The 14884-nt window shown below is 35.9% G+C and overlaps 2 protein-coding genes across 2 annotated transcripts; one reads left to right on the top strand and one right to left on the bottom strand.

Annotated features, from left to right (window-relative positions):
• Positions 1-164: 164 nt before the first annotated feature.
• On the bottom strand, positions 165-7756 carry LOC107685969 (protein SAND-like). The gene is made up of 6 exons (XM_016482749.1): positions 7678-7756; positions 6700-6971; positions 4665-5081; positions 3191-3956; positions 2929-3076; positions 165-1989 (listed from the first exon to the last, which is right to left on the bottom strand). Exons 2-6 carry the CDS (start codon positions 6827-6829, stop codon positions 1849-1851), a joined length of 1602 nt encoding a protein of 533 aa, XP_016338235.1. The 5' UTR covers positions 6830-6971; positions 7678-7756; the 3' UTR covers positions 165-1848.
• A 207-nt stretch (positions 7757-7963) lies between these two features.
• Positions 7964-13262, top strand: traip (TRAF-interacting protein). The gene is made up of 16 exons (XM_016482799.1): positions 7964-8121; positions 8254-8358; positions 8715-8772; positions 8878-8964; positions 9063-9102; positions 9192-9319; positions 9420-9514; positions 9876-9989; positions 10165-10252; positions 10394-10483; positions 11203-11291; positions 11378-11533; positions 11619-11658; positions 11747-11857; positions 12427-12477; positions 12596-13262. Exons 2-16 carry the CDS (start codon positions 8261-8263, stop codon positions 12710-12712), a joined length of 1362 nt encoding a protein of 453 aa, XP_016338285.1. The 5' UTR covers positions 7964-8121; positions 8254-8260; the 3' UTR covers positions 12713-13262.
• Positions 13263-14884: the final 1622 nt, after the last annotated feature.

The following is a 14884-nucleotide window of genomic DNA, read 5'->3' as shown; positions in this document are numbered from 1 at the left end:
GTCTGTATCACATATGACATTATATAACTATAAATAGAAAGGGTCAACATCAACATTTTCTTGTGTTTGGGCTAGTTTTAATTTAGCTTTCTGATTCAATGAAAACATTTACACATATTCATACCAAACATTTTGTAAAAAAAAAAAAAAGAAAAAGTGTGCTATCAGTGGTATATCCAATTACTACTCAATAGTTTATTATATTATATTAATATATTATTATATATTATGAAGGGGCTTCAACACAACTTTCTTACGATATCAACACTGTATTACCATTTGAAAAGTTATGTTTATCATTTCACGATCTCATTAAATCACAAAACTGATTTCATATACTCTCTTGCTCTGTCCACAAAATGCAATCCATTTGTAGAAAATATATAACTACTACTACTATATAAATATACATAGCACACCTAAAGTGTATGGGCTCATGTGACAGTGTGCTCTAATGATGATAATTGAAATTATTAATCAATGTTACTCTTCTCGCTTTCTAAACTTTATGCAAAAACATTTTAAAAAATCTTACTGACCCCAAGCGTTTGAATGGTAGAGTACAGGACACAAAAATGTAACAGTGAGCTGTATTTCCTGCCAAGTACATATCCTAAACCACCAGCATCATGTTATTTTTCATTTGAGGAATGACCAAGAATGCCAAGCAAAAGGGTAAACATGTGGCAAATGATCCATGTCTCCCGTAAATGGATTTAATTTCTTTTGATTGTTTTCAACATGATGCACAGTGTCAAAATAGCTTTAGACAGAAAGTAAACAGAGTAAGTTCCACCACCACCAATATTTTTGAAACACCAGATGTGCAAATTTCAACCTAGTTTCCTCTGATATATATTAACATCTACATCATAGACCATAAATGACTTGAGCAGTGAGTACATCAGAGGTCCTCCTGACACACTGGGTCACTTCTCCTATTCATTCAAATGAAAGCATTAGTAACAAATTAACAATCAAGTGCATCTACGAAACATAAAAGAAAAGCATAATGTAAAAAATTATATTATCTGATTCAACTGGTCCTTTAGTGATTTGGGGAAGCCCTCAGTAGCAACACATGGTCAGTCATTAAAATGTGACACAATGACACAGAGATGGAGATCTTTAACTATATACAGACTTCAAATCAAGCCATGCTTCAGATATTTTCAGAGTGTGCACCTACTCAGTCACATCTCTTAAATGAAATGTCTTGTTATATAAAGTCAGTTTGGTTAGCTAGGAAATACTATTAGTCCCACCACACCACACTTTTATGAATGACACCAGGCGGGAAACATAAAAATCTAGCTATGATAAAGATTCAGTTTATCTTCTCTTGAAAATAAAGAAATATGAAGGCCACAGCTCAATAAACTATTAATGCAATCAGTAATATTTGTTACCTTGGCTCATTTATAACTATAGATGTTAAGTTGAAACAGTGACAGGTCTAGTAAAATGCACAGGACTAGATGTTTAGTTTCCAGCAGCGTACAAACACTGTGAGCATTTATTCAGTTGTTATTGCTAATCTACTGCCTTCAAGTTTTGCTGCTGGTTACTGGGCCACGTTTAAAAGCAATTATCTGTAAATATCGCATTTCATACTTTGACAACTGCTGACAGGTTAAACACCCTTTACTCGGTTTCAAACCTTCCTGATTACATCTACTGTACTTCACCGGCGTGAATAGTCCTCAAAATATCAATCAAGCCCTTAATATCTGACAGCATCCGTTTGCATCTTCATTCATTCAAGTAGAGTCACAGATGCTGCTCTTTCAGCAGTCTGGAGTCAGACGTTCACTAGTGTTTCTGGTGTTCAGAACTGCCTGAACTGGCTCAGTATGTCAAGGGACTGAGTATAAACAGACGATCCTCCTCCTTCCTGATCCACCTCAGGAGTTTGTTGACAGCAGACACAGCCAGGCCCTTTGTTCCCAGAGGACTGAAGCAGAGGTAGAGCTCAAAGCCACTTGTTACCTACAGGTTTGACAAAGTAAGAAAAGCAGAAAGCATCAGGGTTTAAACTGCTGCCAATTTAGCAGCCAATCAGAAACACTCTCTGCCTGTCTTTATTTTTTTTATATATATTTGGGTTTGCTGACATGTATTTTGGAAGTTACATTTTGGAGAGAAGGCATGTGGTTGGGATGGAGTGGTCTAATTCTGGGGGTTTTAAACTTTTGATCAAAACTAAAACTATTAAACTGTTTTTCATTATTTGAATAAAGCTGAAAGAAAAAATAAATAATAGACTTAAACTTAGAAAAAAAGAAATGTTGCCTTTAAAACTAACTGACATAAAACAAGTTTAAGTTACTAAAATTGCTAAGACTAGAATGGAAATGAAAGTAAAGCTAAATATATATGTATATAAATTACTAAACTAACTGAAATTCAAATGAAAACTGAAAAACATCCTTGATCTAATTATGGCCGGCAGAAGGAAGCTTAAAGATAAGCTTAAAGACTTGAATGTGCAAAAAGATTCACAAACAGAAGCATTTCTGAGTGACTAGTATTTATACAGTCCATTACCTAAAATACAGTCCATTTCCTGCTAATGTTTATCGTTTGGAATCATGAATTACACTACTGTTCAAAAATTGTGGTTAGTATTTTTTTTACTTTTATTCCGCAAGGATGCATTAAATTTATCAAAAATGACATTAAAGACATTTATATTGTTACAAACCATTTCAAATAAGTTCTTTTGAACTTTCCTGACCCAAAACTTTTGTTCAATGGTAGGGCAAGACTATATAACACAAAACTGTAAACTAAGACTGCTTATACAACACAGAAACCATAACTAACATATACAAATGTGATCTTAGCTCCTCGAGCATGCATACACATAACAAAATCTCTGAATGGTATCTAATAATGCCAGTGTATTGCACTTTATGGCATACTCACCAAGGCATAAAGGTTCTCAGTCTCTGTGCAGCGGTAGATGTAGCACAGGGGGCGTGTGGGCTGATGCAGGCAGCTATGCAGGTACTGGTACAATCCCATCAGCCTCTCATGCTCCTCTTCTCCCTGGTATGGAGTTGGAAGGTCAGGGCTGATAGGAAAAAACAGGAAGGTACATAAAAAGCAATAAACATGAAGCTTCAATGTGTGTCTATCTATCTACAGTCATTCTTTTCTTTTCATGATCATCACTAAACTGTCTCACCTTGTATAGAGCCCAGAGCTTTTAGACTTGTACACAAAGTGTCGCAGCTCAGGTATGCCCACCTGTGAAACAGGATAACTTGGGGTGTTCAGTGCTTCCTGCAGGGATTGATATGCACTGCGTCTGCGCAAGCGCTCTAGGAACCGCTTCTTACAGTCGGAGAGGTTAAAGAAATCCTCACGATCTGTGGACACCAGGATGAGACACAGATCCGAGGCTGGTTTCAGGTAAGAAATATGTGCGTGGAAAAATCCAGCTGGGTTAAACTTGGGCAGACATATGGGCGTCCACCCTTCACCTTCTCGGAATGAGGACGAAGAGCCGACCAAGTTGAAGAGCAAGTGCAGGTCCATGTGGTGCAGAAACTGGTCCTTTTTGCGCACCAGCGTCACCAGCCTGTTTCCTGCTAGCAGGATGGAGAATACCAGGTTCTTGGCTCTAGCAGCCTGCAAGCTGGAGGAGACCACGTTGCGGGCCGAACTGGCCAGAGGCAGGCACATCACGGCGCTCAGCAGCAGACCTGGATCTTGATCGAGGAGCCGCAGAAGGTTGTCGGTGAGATGTTCTGATCCGGCCAGTAGGCGGCGCAGGTCGTAGCTCTGCCGATGCTGGAAGACGTGGTTCAGCTGTGTGAGGGTGAGCAGGCTAACGATCTGGTAGTAGACGTACTGAAGCTCTCGTGTCAATTCCCGGTCGGAGCAGTTAGTGCGAGAGACTCCCACCAGGATAATAGGGCTTTTCCGCAGGAATACCACCCTGTAGCCATCTAAAAGATACGTTTACACACAAAAATGTCTTTACTTAACTGTCTATACTGTTGTTGCAGTAGTTTTGTAGGACGAAAATTCATTTCAAATCTAAGAGATGTGATGGATGCACCTGTATATATATATATATATATATATAAATAAAAGACATAAATTTGGTATATAAAAAAGGTATAAGCTATTGTTCAAAAGTTTGGGGCTGGTTTTAAATGTTTCTAAAAGAAGTCTTATGCTTACCAATCCTGCATTTATTTGATAAACTATATAGCAAAAATAGTAATATTGTGAAATATTACAAATATAATATTCTTAAAATGATTACATTAAAAAATAGGTATTTTCTATTTTATTATATTTTAATTTAAATGAAGTTCAAAAAAACATTTCTCATTATTATCAACGTTTAGTTGTGTCACTCAATATTTTTGTGGAAACCATTATAGATTTTATTTTTCAGGATTCTTTGATGAATAGAAATTTCAAATGAACAGCATTTATTTGAAACAGAAATCTTTTATAACATTATAAATTTATTTACTGCAACTTTTGATGAATTTAATGCATCCTTGCGGAATAAAAGTATTAATTTATTTAAAAAAAAAAAATCATACTGACCCCAAACTTTTGAACAGTAGTGTGCAATGTGCATACATCCATATATTAACACCAGCTATTTTCCATTTGCTTTCTTTCTAAATATCTCTTACCTGCATGGATGGAGCGTATGATGTTCTTCTTATCCTCTACAAATGACATGAGTAACATCATGACTCCCATGATGCTGGAGAGCGCTTCCTCTGTTCCGTAGCGTGTATAGATGGGTTTCCCCGCCTCACTCAAGACAAACATATGCTTCCTGTGACTCCGCCACGTTTCACTTGTCACATCCTCCTCTTTTGCCTTGTTGCTGTTCCGAACCTCCTCTTTCCCTCCTTCCTCCTGTTCAATCACTAAACCTCGCTCCTGCACCTCCTCCTCACCTCCTTCCAGAGCCTCTACTTGAGCATTCCCTAGATTTGAGCTGCCAACCTCTGCAGATTTGTCATCGGTATTGGGCTCGCTGTCAGCACTCAAGTCCTCAAAAGACTGGGCATGAACGAACATGGCGCCCTCCTGTCCAGCACCTGTCAGGGAGTGACACATTGCTTAGAGAAGTAATAGCACACCTCTGCTCAACAAGCTACTTGACTTGAGGTATCATTCATGTAATCATCAATTATATGAGTGTTACAACACCTTCTGTGAATAAAAAAAAAAAAATTACAACAGCCTTGTAAATGGATAATAAATAATAAGAAACAATATATGTTTATTAAAGTATTTTTCTGTGCATTTGAGTGAACTGTTTAAATAAAAAGTAAAATTTAACAATTTTATGTGCATCTCTTTTTGCTGTCATAAAATTGTTGTCTATATACACTAGCATTCAAAAGATTCTTTTTTTTTATTAGTTCTTTTATTTATTAAGAACGCAAAAAATTGATCCCAAAGTGACAGTGTAGACATTTAGAATATTACAAAAGATTTATGATACTGTTCATTTGAATCATGAAAAAAAAAACATGTAATATAGTTTTCACCAAAAAATTAAGCAGCACAACTGTTTTCAACATAATTACTAGACATTTAGAATATTACAAAAGATTTATGATACTGTTCATTTGGATCATGAAAAAAAAAACATGTAATATAGTTTTCACCAAAAAATTAAGCAGCACAACTGTTTTCAACATAATTATATGTTAATTATAAGAAATGTCTCTTGAGCACCAAATCAGCATATCAGAATGATTTATGCTCATGTGACATGGAAAACTGGAGTAAATGCTGCTGAAAATTCAGCTTTACTATCATAGAAATAAAATACATTTTCAAATATATTCAAATAAAAAAACAGTTATATTACATAGCAATAATATTTCACAATATCACTGTTTCACTGTATTTTTGATCAAATAAATCCAGTCTTAGTGAGCATTACAGACTTCTTTCAAAAACATTAAAAATCTTACTAAACTAAACTTTAAATTATAGTCTATAATCTGTAATACATTAGCCACGGGTCACCCTGCTCTCTTAATGTTGTTAAAAACGCAACCAATATAATCAGAAAATCTGAAAAACTTGCAGGTTGAGACTGAACAGTAAATGAGACTGAAGAGCTTCTGTAAATGCTTTAACTACATGTGTCAAAAATCGCTTATAATTCATTTAAGGATCAAAAATTCCTACAACGCCAAGTATCCACCGAAATACAATATAGGCACACTTCTTAACTTTCCAGTTTCAGGAATCAGCCCTCACATACTCCCGGGGCTTCTGGGAAATCCTCCAGGAGATTTAGTTGAAACTTTCATATCATTATGAAACTGCCTGTGTTGTGACAAACTTCAACTTCTCGAAAGAATCATTTACACCGCTAAACTAATTCTGAGATTCTAGTCATCTATCACATACAAACATACAAGTTATTTGATCACTCACAACGGGAAATACAATGGGATATTACAAGGATATGCATGACTAAGAAATAAGGTGTGGTTTGTTTATAGAGACCCACCCTATAGGCTTAAGAAGCATATAGGTCACTTTAACGACTTTGTCAAAGCATCATAAAAACTTTGGCAACAAAAAAATGTTTCTAAGTAAAAATAAAGATTACAATCCATGACAAAAGCAGAATATATTTGCATCTAATCATTACACAGCGTTATAACTGAGAGTATAAACTGTTAAACTAACCTGGCTCTGTCCCCTCCACCAGCCCTGGGGTCGGACTATACGATCGGTCCTGCCCGAGTCGATCTGATGGCACCAAGTTGCCATTTTTAACCTCCCAGAGTGCACCCTTATTGTGGACATCTGCCGCCATCCTGGCATCAGGCACAAAAGAAACCCAGCAGAAGAGAGGACACAGTGTCCTGAACCGCCAGTCAGTGCCAGGAGCGATTCACTGCATGATCCCAACAGCTTGGAAGGTCTTACAGCACAATTTATAGGGTTTCCATCAGTGTCTGGAAGTGAAATTACAGAAAGACACATTAAAAGAGGAACAAGAAATGAGTTAATTCCTCAGTTTTTAAAACTTCATTCTTCTTTTGATGCATTTCATAATATTCTGTTCTAATGGATTTAGACACAGTTTTATGCAATTAAAGCCCCCCCCATAAAATGTTTTTGGGTGCCAAATATAATTTAAAAATCTATAAAAAATCTTACATTTGTTCATAGTGACCAACAACAGTGAATTAGGCTACATAATTTCATTTTTGTTGGAAAGTTATATTTGTTTGAAAACTTCATACAAGTATAAAACGCTCTGAACCACTTTTATTAAATATGCTAACATTTCCCAGCAATAATAACATTAACACTAAGTATTTCAACTATTTAAACTTATGACAATAATGATGATGCTGATGCAAGCGAATTTTAAATTAAATATCAGTGCAACTTCTCTGTTTAAAACTGTCAAACACGGTGTATGTTAATGCCAATCTTGAGATATTCTTGCAACTGAACGCATATGGAAGATTCGTTGATTTTATCATGTCTATAAATCCACTCCGGCTAACACACTAGCCACGGAGCTAAACCTTTAAAAACTGTTCAATATCACTAGAAGACAACGTATTCTGCGCCAGCTTGAACTTAATCAAGTCTAACAGATGTTGTTCATATAGTTTAGACTCATAATAATACAAATTATCGTTACTGTACCTTAAACAGTGTTTATCCAAATCACTGAATGTTGACTTGACTTGGATCAAAAGTCAACTCGGACCGTCACAGGCGTCAACACGCACGAGATGTACTATGGGAAATGTAGTTTTTAATTAGAGAACATATAGTTTTTTAATTATTGCTACTGGACTAAAAAAACAATGTCCGCGTTTTTATGTCAAATTAAATTAAACACTTAAATCTTATAAACCTAGCTTAACCTTAACCAATAGGTTTTCCGTATATTTCCAGGCAGCACGGAGTCGTATGTTGATGACGCAATCAAAAAGGAGGAGTCATTACGTTTGAACTAAGTGCGCCGCTTCACTGTTTTTAGGAGCTCAACACTAAAGCAAAAACAAGCCATATAAACACAATTATGGAGTTTAATTCAACAAATCCATGTGAATAAGAGCTCTCGGTCGTCTCAGCGTCATTTGGGTGAGTAAACGCAGCACATGAAGTAATTCACGTAACCGGTGGTACAGGGTACCACAGCACATCAGTAATGAACAAAACACAAACCGTGCCATCAACATAAAGATTTTGACCATGTTGTGTCTAATATTTTAGACAAACAATGCCTATTCGAGCATACTGCACCATCTGCTCAGATTTCTTTGATAATTCCAAAGATGTGGCTGCAATTCACTGTGGCCACACTTTTCATTATGTCTGGTAAGTCTGTCTCCTTTTTACTCTAATGCATGTTTGTTTTTGTTGATATTATAATATTATATGCATTATTATAATATTACACAATTATTATACCATTACATGTTAATTAACACAGGATCCTCATTGCTAAAAATTTCTATAAAGAGTGTCTTTAAAATTATTATTTTTATTTAAACCCATAATAAAATACCTGATAAAGTTATGAAAATCCAATGGTCGAAAGGTGTGGGAACCTGGCCAATTATTAATGTATGTACATTCAAATATTTAGAAATGTCAGTGTTTGAATGTTAAACAATAATTAATGTTTCTCAATGACTTTTAAAGACTTTCTGTTTCTTTTCTTTTCAACAAAGTCTTCTCCAGTGGTTTCAGTCAGCCCCAAACAAAACCTGTCCACAATGTAGGAAACAGGTAAACCATTGACTTAACCCGTGAACTGACTTATTCTTCTGATTAATTCGATTAAACTAATTCAAGGTCTGGACTGCAATGAAACCCTCACTCTTTGTGTTTCAGGTCAGTACACGGCACATTATCAACAAACTGTTCTTTGACATAGCACCAGAGGATGATGGGACGCCAGTGGATCCTGAAAGTTTACAGGTGATAAAGCATGCTGCTGAATTTATTCAATGCTCAGAGTTTGTTTACGCAGTTAACAATTATTGACAGATGTGCTTGTTTTATTGTTCCAATTTCAGAATGAGCTTGATCGCATGAAAGCAGTGTTGTCTGAAAAAGGTAAGACTGAAATAATCAACTCAAGTTTGATTGATCCTTAAAATGTCCATCCATTTATATTATGTGTTTGCATGTGTTGTGCATTCCAGAGAAAGAATGGAGGGACAAGCAGAAGTCAGTGGACACTCTAAAAGACACTATTGAGAGGCAGAAGAGGGACCTGGATAGACTCCAGAAGGAAATCGGAGACAAAGAGATGCTGTGTGCTGTCCTCCGGGTACATTTATTTTAGTAAACTGTTGTGTCTGTTAGTCCAGCATGCTTTCTGCATTTTATTTTAATGCTGGTATTGACTTTGTTGTACATGAAATTCTCAGAAACAGATGAATTTCTTGGAGAGTCAGAAAAATGAAGGGCAGGCAGCCAAAGAGGAAGCCAAGCGACTCCGAGTCAAAATGAAAACCTATGAAAGGTACTAATTCATTTGTCTAAGACAGGTTTTTGTTGTTAAATGTATGTGTGAGAGATAGACATTTAATGAGTGGCAAATTTGTAAAAAAGTCTGTTGTTTTTATGAAAACTATTTTTATGAATAGTGATTCACACTCAAAAATCAATGTTTTTTTTTTATTATTATTATTTATTGATCACATTAGGAGATTGATACACTGACACACTGAAGAAGGCCTGAGAGCCGAAAAGTTTGTGTCCATCTCCTCATGTGTACAATAAAAATAATAAATTAACTGTCTGATTAGTTGTAAGGTTAAAAAATACTTAGTAGACTTTATTGTTTGTTCATATGTTCTCTTGTGCATGTTTCTGTCCTTTAGTTTAGATGTGGTCCTACAGGGTCAAAGGTCAGAGGTGGAGGCCATGATCACTGATATGGGTGTTGGTCAGTCTGCTGTTGAACAGCTGTCCATATACTGCATCTCACTTAAAAAGTAAGTTTTACTTTCCTGCAAATACACACACTCTCACTGCTGCATATGTAGTGTGATTGTACAGTTTAAAACTTAAAACCTCAGTAGTTTTACTTCCCCAAACCTTTTAGAATGTTGGTACACCAGTTGTGCTTCCTCATGCTGTATGTGAGTGTTATATTTTATTTATCCTCAGGGAGTACGACAATCTGAAAGGAAGCCTCAAGTCATCAAATGAGATGTGTGAGAAACTAAAAAGGGAACTCATCTCTTCTAACAGCAAGGTTCATTTCTTGTCTCTGAGACTGTCTATCAAAAATATTATTATTTAGAAATGTATAATTGCTTATTGATCTTTTTATAGTTTTTTTTTTTCAGCATCCGTTTATTTATTTGTAATGTATGTTCATTTTTTTTTACTGCAGTTGCAAAAAGCCACTGCAGAGACAAACGGAACGAAGGAGGACATGAAGGCACTTCAGAACGACCTGTCCAACGCAGACAAAGAGATCACTGTTAGAAATTCTACTTTATTACACTTTATCTATTTGCATTTGTTGATCTTTAAAGGCCATTAATCCTATCTAAATTCTGAAGGTTTTTACAGAGGGGTTTGTTCATAAAACATTCGTCTGGATTATATAATAATTTTATATATCATTTTATTCCTAAAAACATGTTGATTTTTTTCTGACTGTTGACAGTATTTTCTGAATTAAGGAGAAATTTTAAAAAAGTTTTTTTTTTTGCCGAAGGGAATTTGGATCTTTAACTCTAGTATGTTAACAAAATGAAACAAAAAATTTTTAACCTGGCTTTCCAGTGTTCAGATTTCTGCTTTGGAAATGTATGCAAATTAGTGTGTTTTTAATTAGTTAATGCATAATTTGCATATTTAAACATAAAATTTTAGAACTTGTAATGCAAACTATTATGTCTTTAATGTACTGTGAGTAATTAACTGGGGAAGTGTGATGATCTTTAATTAAAATTTACCCTATTCACCTGTAGTGTCTTGCCTTAAGGTTAAAATTTGCATAATTTGAACACAAATAGAATGGAAGGGAAAGATGAACTGAGAACATACATAAACATCTTACTATTCTGTAAAAATGCATTTAATATAAGCATCAAAATACTTTTACAAGATGTCCTTCAAATCAGCCACAAGGGGGTGCAATTTTTTTTCAAACTGACTATTTCTAAACTCTTGATCTGACATCATGTTTCACAGAGCTTGAAGAAGAAGGTGGAAATTCTGCAGAGGACATTAAGCACTCCGACCCGCACCAATGAGGCCATCAGCAGACTGGTCTTCGAAAGGTCAGAATTTCCATTTGTATTTTGAGCAAAACTTGGCTATTTGGTAGATCTGCTGAAAGAGGCATTGTTGATTTTTGTATTTCCAGTCCTGCTCCTCTGGAGCTGAAGCCTCCTGGTCATGGTCTGATGACAGACTCTCAGGAAATTGACCTCAACCTGACCTTTGACATTAACACACCCGAACAGGTGGATAAGAAACCCGTTCAGGTGCCATCTAAGAAGATGCGTCTGGTCCCTCCGGTGTGAGTTTTTACTCCACACAGTACGGTTTTGTCCAACTCTTCATATGATTTCTACTGATGTCCATTTGTTTTCATTTTTCCACAGATCGTCATCCAAAAACATGGAAAATGCACTTGGACGTAGTGTATGTGTTCAAGCAGGATGTCTTGGTGTTGAAGAATATGAGACTGGATTAGATGGAGGGTGTAATGTTTGTGTGTGTTTGCTCTCAGAATGCTCGTGTTAAAGAAGATGATGTCATGATGGGGCCCATGTTAAGGAACTCGCTGCTCTTCAGAAAGAACGCGTTAGGGAGCATGCTGGACCCATGCAAATTTGGCACTGTGAGAGACTTCTAAATGTTTTTGTAACTTATCCACTTTATTCTTCAACGTGGTAGTAAGCCGTTTTCTGTGAATGTGTGAGACTTCCGGTTCATTAGCCGCCATAGAGAAATAACGAGAAGAATAACAAAGTGCAGTAAGCGGTAAAACTGTTTGCACTACAAACCAGTGTGTTCATAATTATGTTATTACATTAAAAATAATATGGTAAGACACATATTTATAATACCAAGCAGCAAAACGAGCTGGCAGCAGATAACACCGGAAGCCAGACCCATACAATTGGCCATTCTCAAAACTCTTCTTGGTTTTCATGCACACATATACTACCATTCAAAAGTTTGTGGGTGGTAAGATTTTCTTTTATGTTTCTGTCTCTTATGCTCACAAAGGCTGCAATATAATTGTAATTATAAATAATAAATGTCTTTACTGTCACTTTTGATCAATTTAATGCATCCTTGCTGAATCGAAGTATTGATTTCTTTCAATAACAACAAAAAATCTTATAGACCTCAAACCTTTGAACATTTTGTGCAGTTTGCCTTAATGCATCTTTTTTATTCCAGGTAAGATCTGGCTATGATGGACTTGGGGGAAGAGCCAAATTTATCCAACCTGTATCCTTATCCAATGAAAATACTTAAGTTGCTATCATTATGCATGTAAATAATTATTTGAAGTTGTTGTTTTGTTTTGTTTTTCATAATGTTTCCTTAACTTTAGTACGTGCACCAGTCTCCTTTATCTGAGATTCGACCCCTCGCCATGAAGTCCAAGAGAAAGAAGGTGTCCAGGCCCGTTACAAGCAAGCCCACCTCCAGCCTGACCACTCTGGATGGTTTCTTGGAATAAAACACCTCCCTTTTCAGGCCTGCAAGAGACATTTTTCCCATGATGCCAGCCAAAAATGCAATAAGGAAAGCCACTATTTACAGCGATGTTAATAAGGAAAGTGGTCCTAGTGGTCTATTGCTAAGAACAGTTTCCTGTGTGAATATGACCAGTTTCAGGGGTATTTGCATCCACAGGGAGCTGGTGATCAACAGATAACACTTCATGCCACATGCTTTTGGAAATTTTCAGTGGAGACTGAAAATGAATTTTAGTGCTAGACTGTGTTTGTGGAAATATCGATGGCCTCTCTAAGCTGATCTAAATGTTTATCTATATGTGTTTTTAGACTCTTTCTTGTACAGACTAAATCGTGCCACTGGGTAGTGGGTGCCTCATATTACACTGAAATGAACTTGTGTCTCATGAGATAGAAAATACTTTTATTTATTTGACTTTTCAACAGGGCTGCATTTCTGGCATTTTAAGTGTTTTAGGTCAGAATTTATATCCAGTTTCTGTATTTATATTTGTCCGTTTTGTCTTTTCCTTTCTGAATATTTTGATTGAAGTCTTTGTCTTTGTTTTTTCAGATTTCATTCATTTTTTTTCTTGTCTCTGTACAGAGTATAATTTGAAACAATAAACTATAGCTTTTTTTCTATTTACATCTCCGTTCGTAATCCTTGTCAGGATTCTTGGAATTCATAAAAGGTGCCTTGTAATATATCAAACTCCAAAATATTGTATAAGCCAGACGAAAACATCACTTGATTTTCAGCTTTCTGATAACTTATGTAGCGTTATGTAGATAAATATATAGTGTCAGAATATATAGTATATATAGTTGGCTGTGATGAAACATTTGTAAATCTTACACTAAATATAATGCTATATGTAGAGTCTTAAAGTTAGTCTGTACAGGCAGCAGGGGGTGCTAAAGGTTTGTGTATGTCAGGGCATTCAAGAAATTTCTGCCATTCAATAATCAAAAAAAATCCTCGAAAAATGCATCAACATTTTCACAAAATACTAAGCAGCACAGCAATATGAAATGTTTCTTGAGCAGCAAATTAGAATGATTTCTGAAGAATCATGTGACTAAAGACCGAAGCAATAGCTGCTGAAAATTCAGCTTTAACGTATAGGAATAAATAGCATTTTTAAATATATTAAAATAGAAAACACTTATTTAAATTGTAATGATAATTAACAGTTTTACTGTGTTTTTGATCAAATAAATGCAGCCTTGGGAAGCATAAGAGACTTCTTTCTGCTATTGAGAAAACAATTGCATTACTGCATTTTTACAATTATTTTTTATATGTATTTATTTCTAAGAAATGCCACCCAAGCTGCTGTCAATCCAAAACCACAAACAACCTTATCCAATGCGTCCAATTCCAGTTGGCACATCTTTCCATGCAAAAACTGATCATAACATTCACAAAAGACTATTAGAACTCCTTAAGCAGCATAACACTGAAGTGCAGACAACCACAAAACCCATCTCAGACAGCTTCTATAAAGCCAGAGCTTACAGATCACAGTAAAGATCTCGTGATGTCCTGTGGAGAATAATTTTGATCTTATCATAATTTCTGGCACTTCAACTGCATCACACGCCTGTAAGCCTCTTGTGCATCCGGCTCTCTCAATTCCAATTTTGTCCCATATTTTTTCTGTATAAGGTGTGTGGACTACCTGCTGAATGCTGTTCATACTCTGGAAGGCTTCCATCAGGCCGAAGAGCATGGGATTTATTCAGCGAGCACAAAGGGAATCTGTTTTTGATGGGATGATTACGGATCTTGAAAGCCTCTCATGGAGCAGGTAATTGTGTCATAGAGGTTATTATTTCGCCATAGCCTCCCGGTGCTTCCCGAGTACCCATAATTCTCTTTGAGGTACACGAATGGAGCACAGAGTGATACAATTTTCACCTATGTCTACAAATCTCAATTAAAATAAACACACATTTCTGTTGGGAAGAACATTGTTTTCCTACACTCTTAAAAATAAAGGTTCTTTAATAGCATCCACGATAACTTTTAACATCCATGAAACATTCATATTGCTCAAAATGTTCTTTATATAAGAAAATGCATTCCTTTTAAACCTGTTCACTGAATGGTTCTTTGGGGAACAAAAATGATTCTTATATATGGCATCGAAACCCCCCTATAGGAACCT

Source organism: Sinocyclocheilus anshuiensis, unplaced genomic scaffold (assembly GCF_001515605.1).
Source record: "Sinocyclocheilus anshuiensis isolate Anshui unplaced genomic scaffold, SAMN03320099.WGS_v1.1 scaffold465, whole genome shotgun sequence".
NCBI lineage: Eukaryota > Metazoa > Chordata > Actinopteri > Cypriniformes > Cyprinidae > Sinocyclocheilus > Sinocyclocheilus anshuiensis.
This window is presented reverse-complemented; position numbering and strand designations above follow the sequence as displayed.

Coding starts and splice junctions, on each gene's coding strand:
- LOC107685969 (XM_016482749.1), bottom strand. CDS start 6,829: ATGGCGGCAGATGTCCACAATAAGGGTGCACTCTGGGAGGTTAAAAAT. Junction 3,957..4,664: donor CATACGCTCCATCCATGCAG/GTAAGAGATATT, acceptor CGTATCTTTTAG/ATGGCTACAGGGTGGTATTC. Junction 1,990..2,928: donor CTGAGAACCTTTATGCCTTG/GTGAGTATGCCA, acceptor TCAAACCTGTAG/GTAACAAGTGGCTTTGAGCT.
- traip (XM_016482799.1), top strand. CDS start 8,261: ATGCCTATTCGAGCATACTGCACCATCTGCTCAGATTTCTTTGATAAT. Junction 8,773..8,877: donor GTCCACAATGTAGGAAACAG/GTAAACCATTGA, acceptor TTTGTGTTTCAG/GTCAGTACACGGCACATTAT. Junction 11,659..11,746: donor AAAATGCACTTGGACGTAGT/GTATGTGTTCAA, acceptor GTTTGCTCTCAG/AATGCTCGTGTTAAAGAAGA.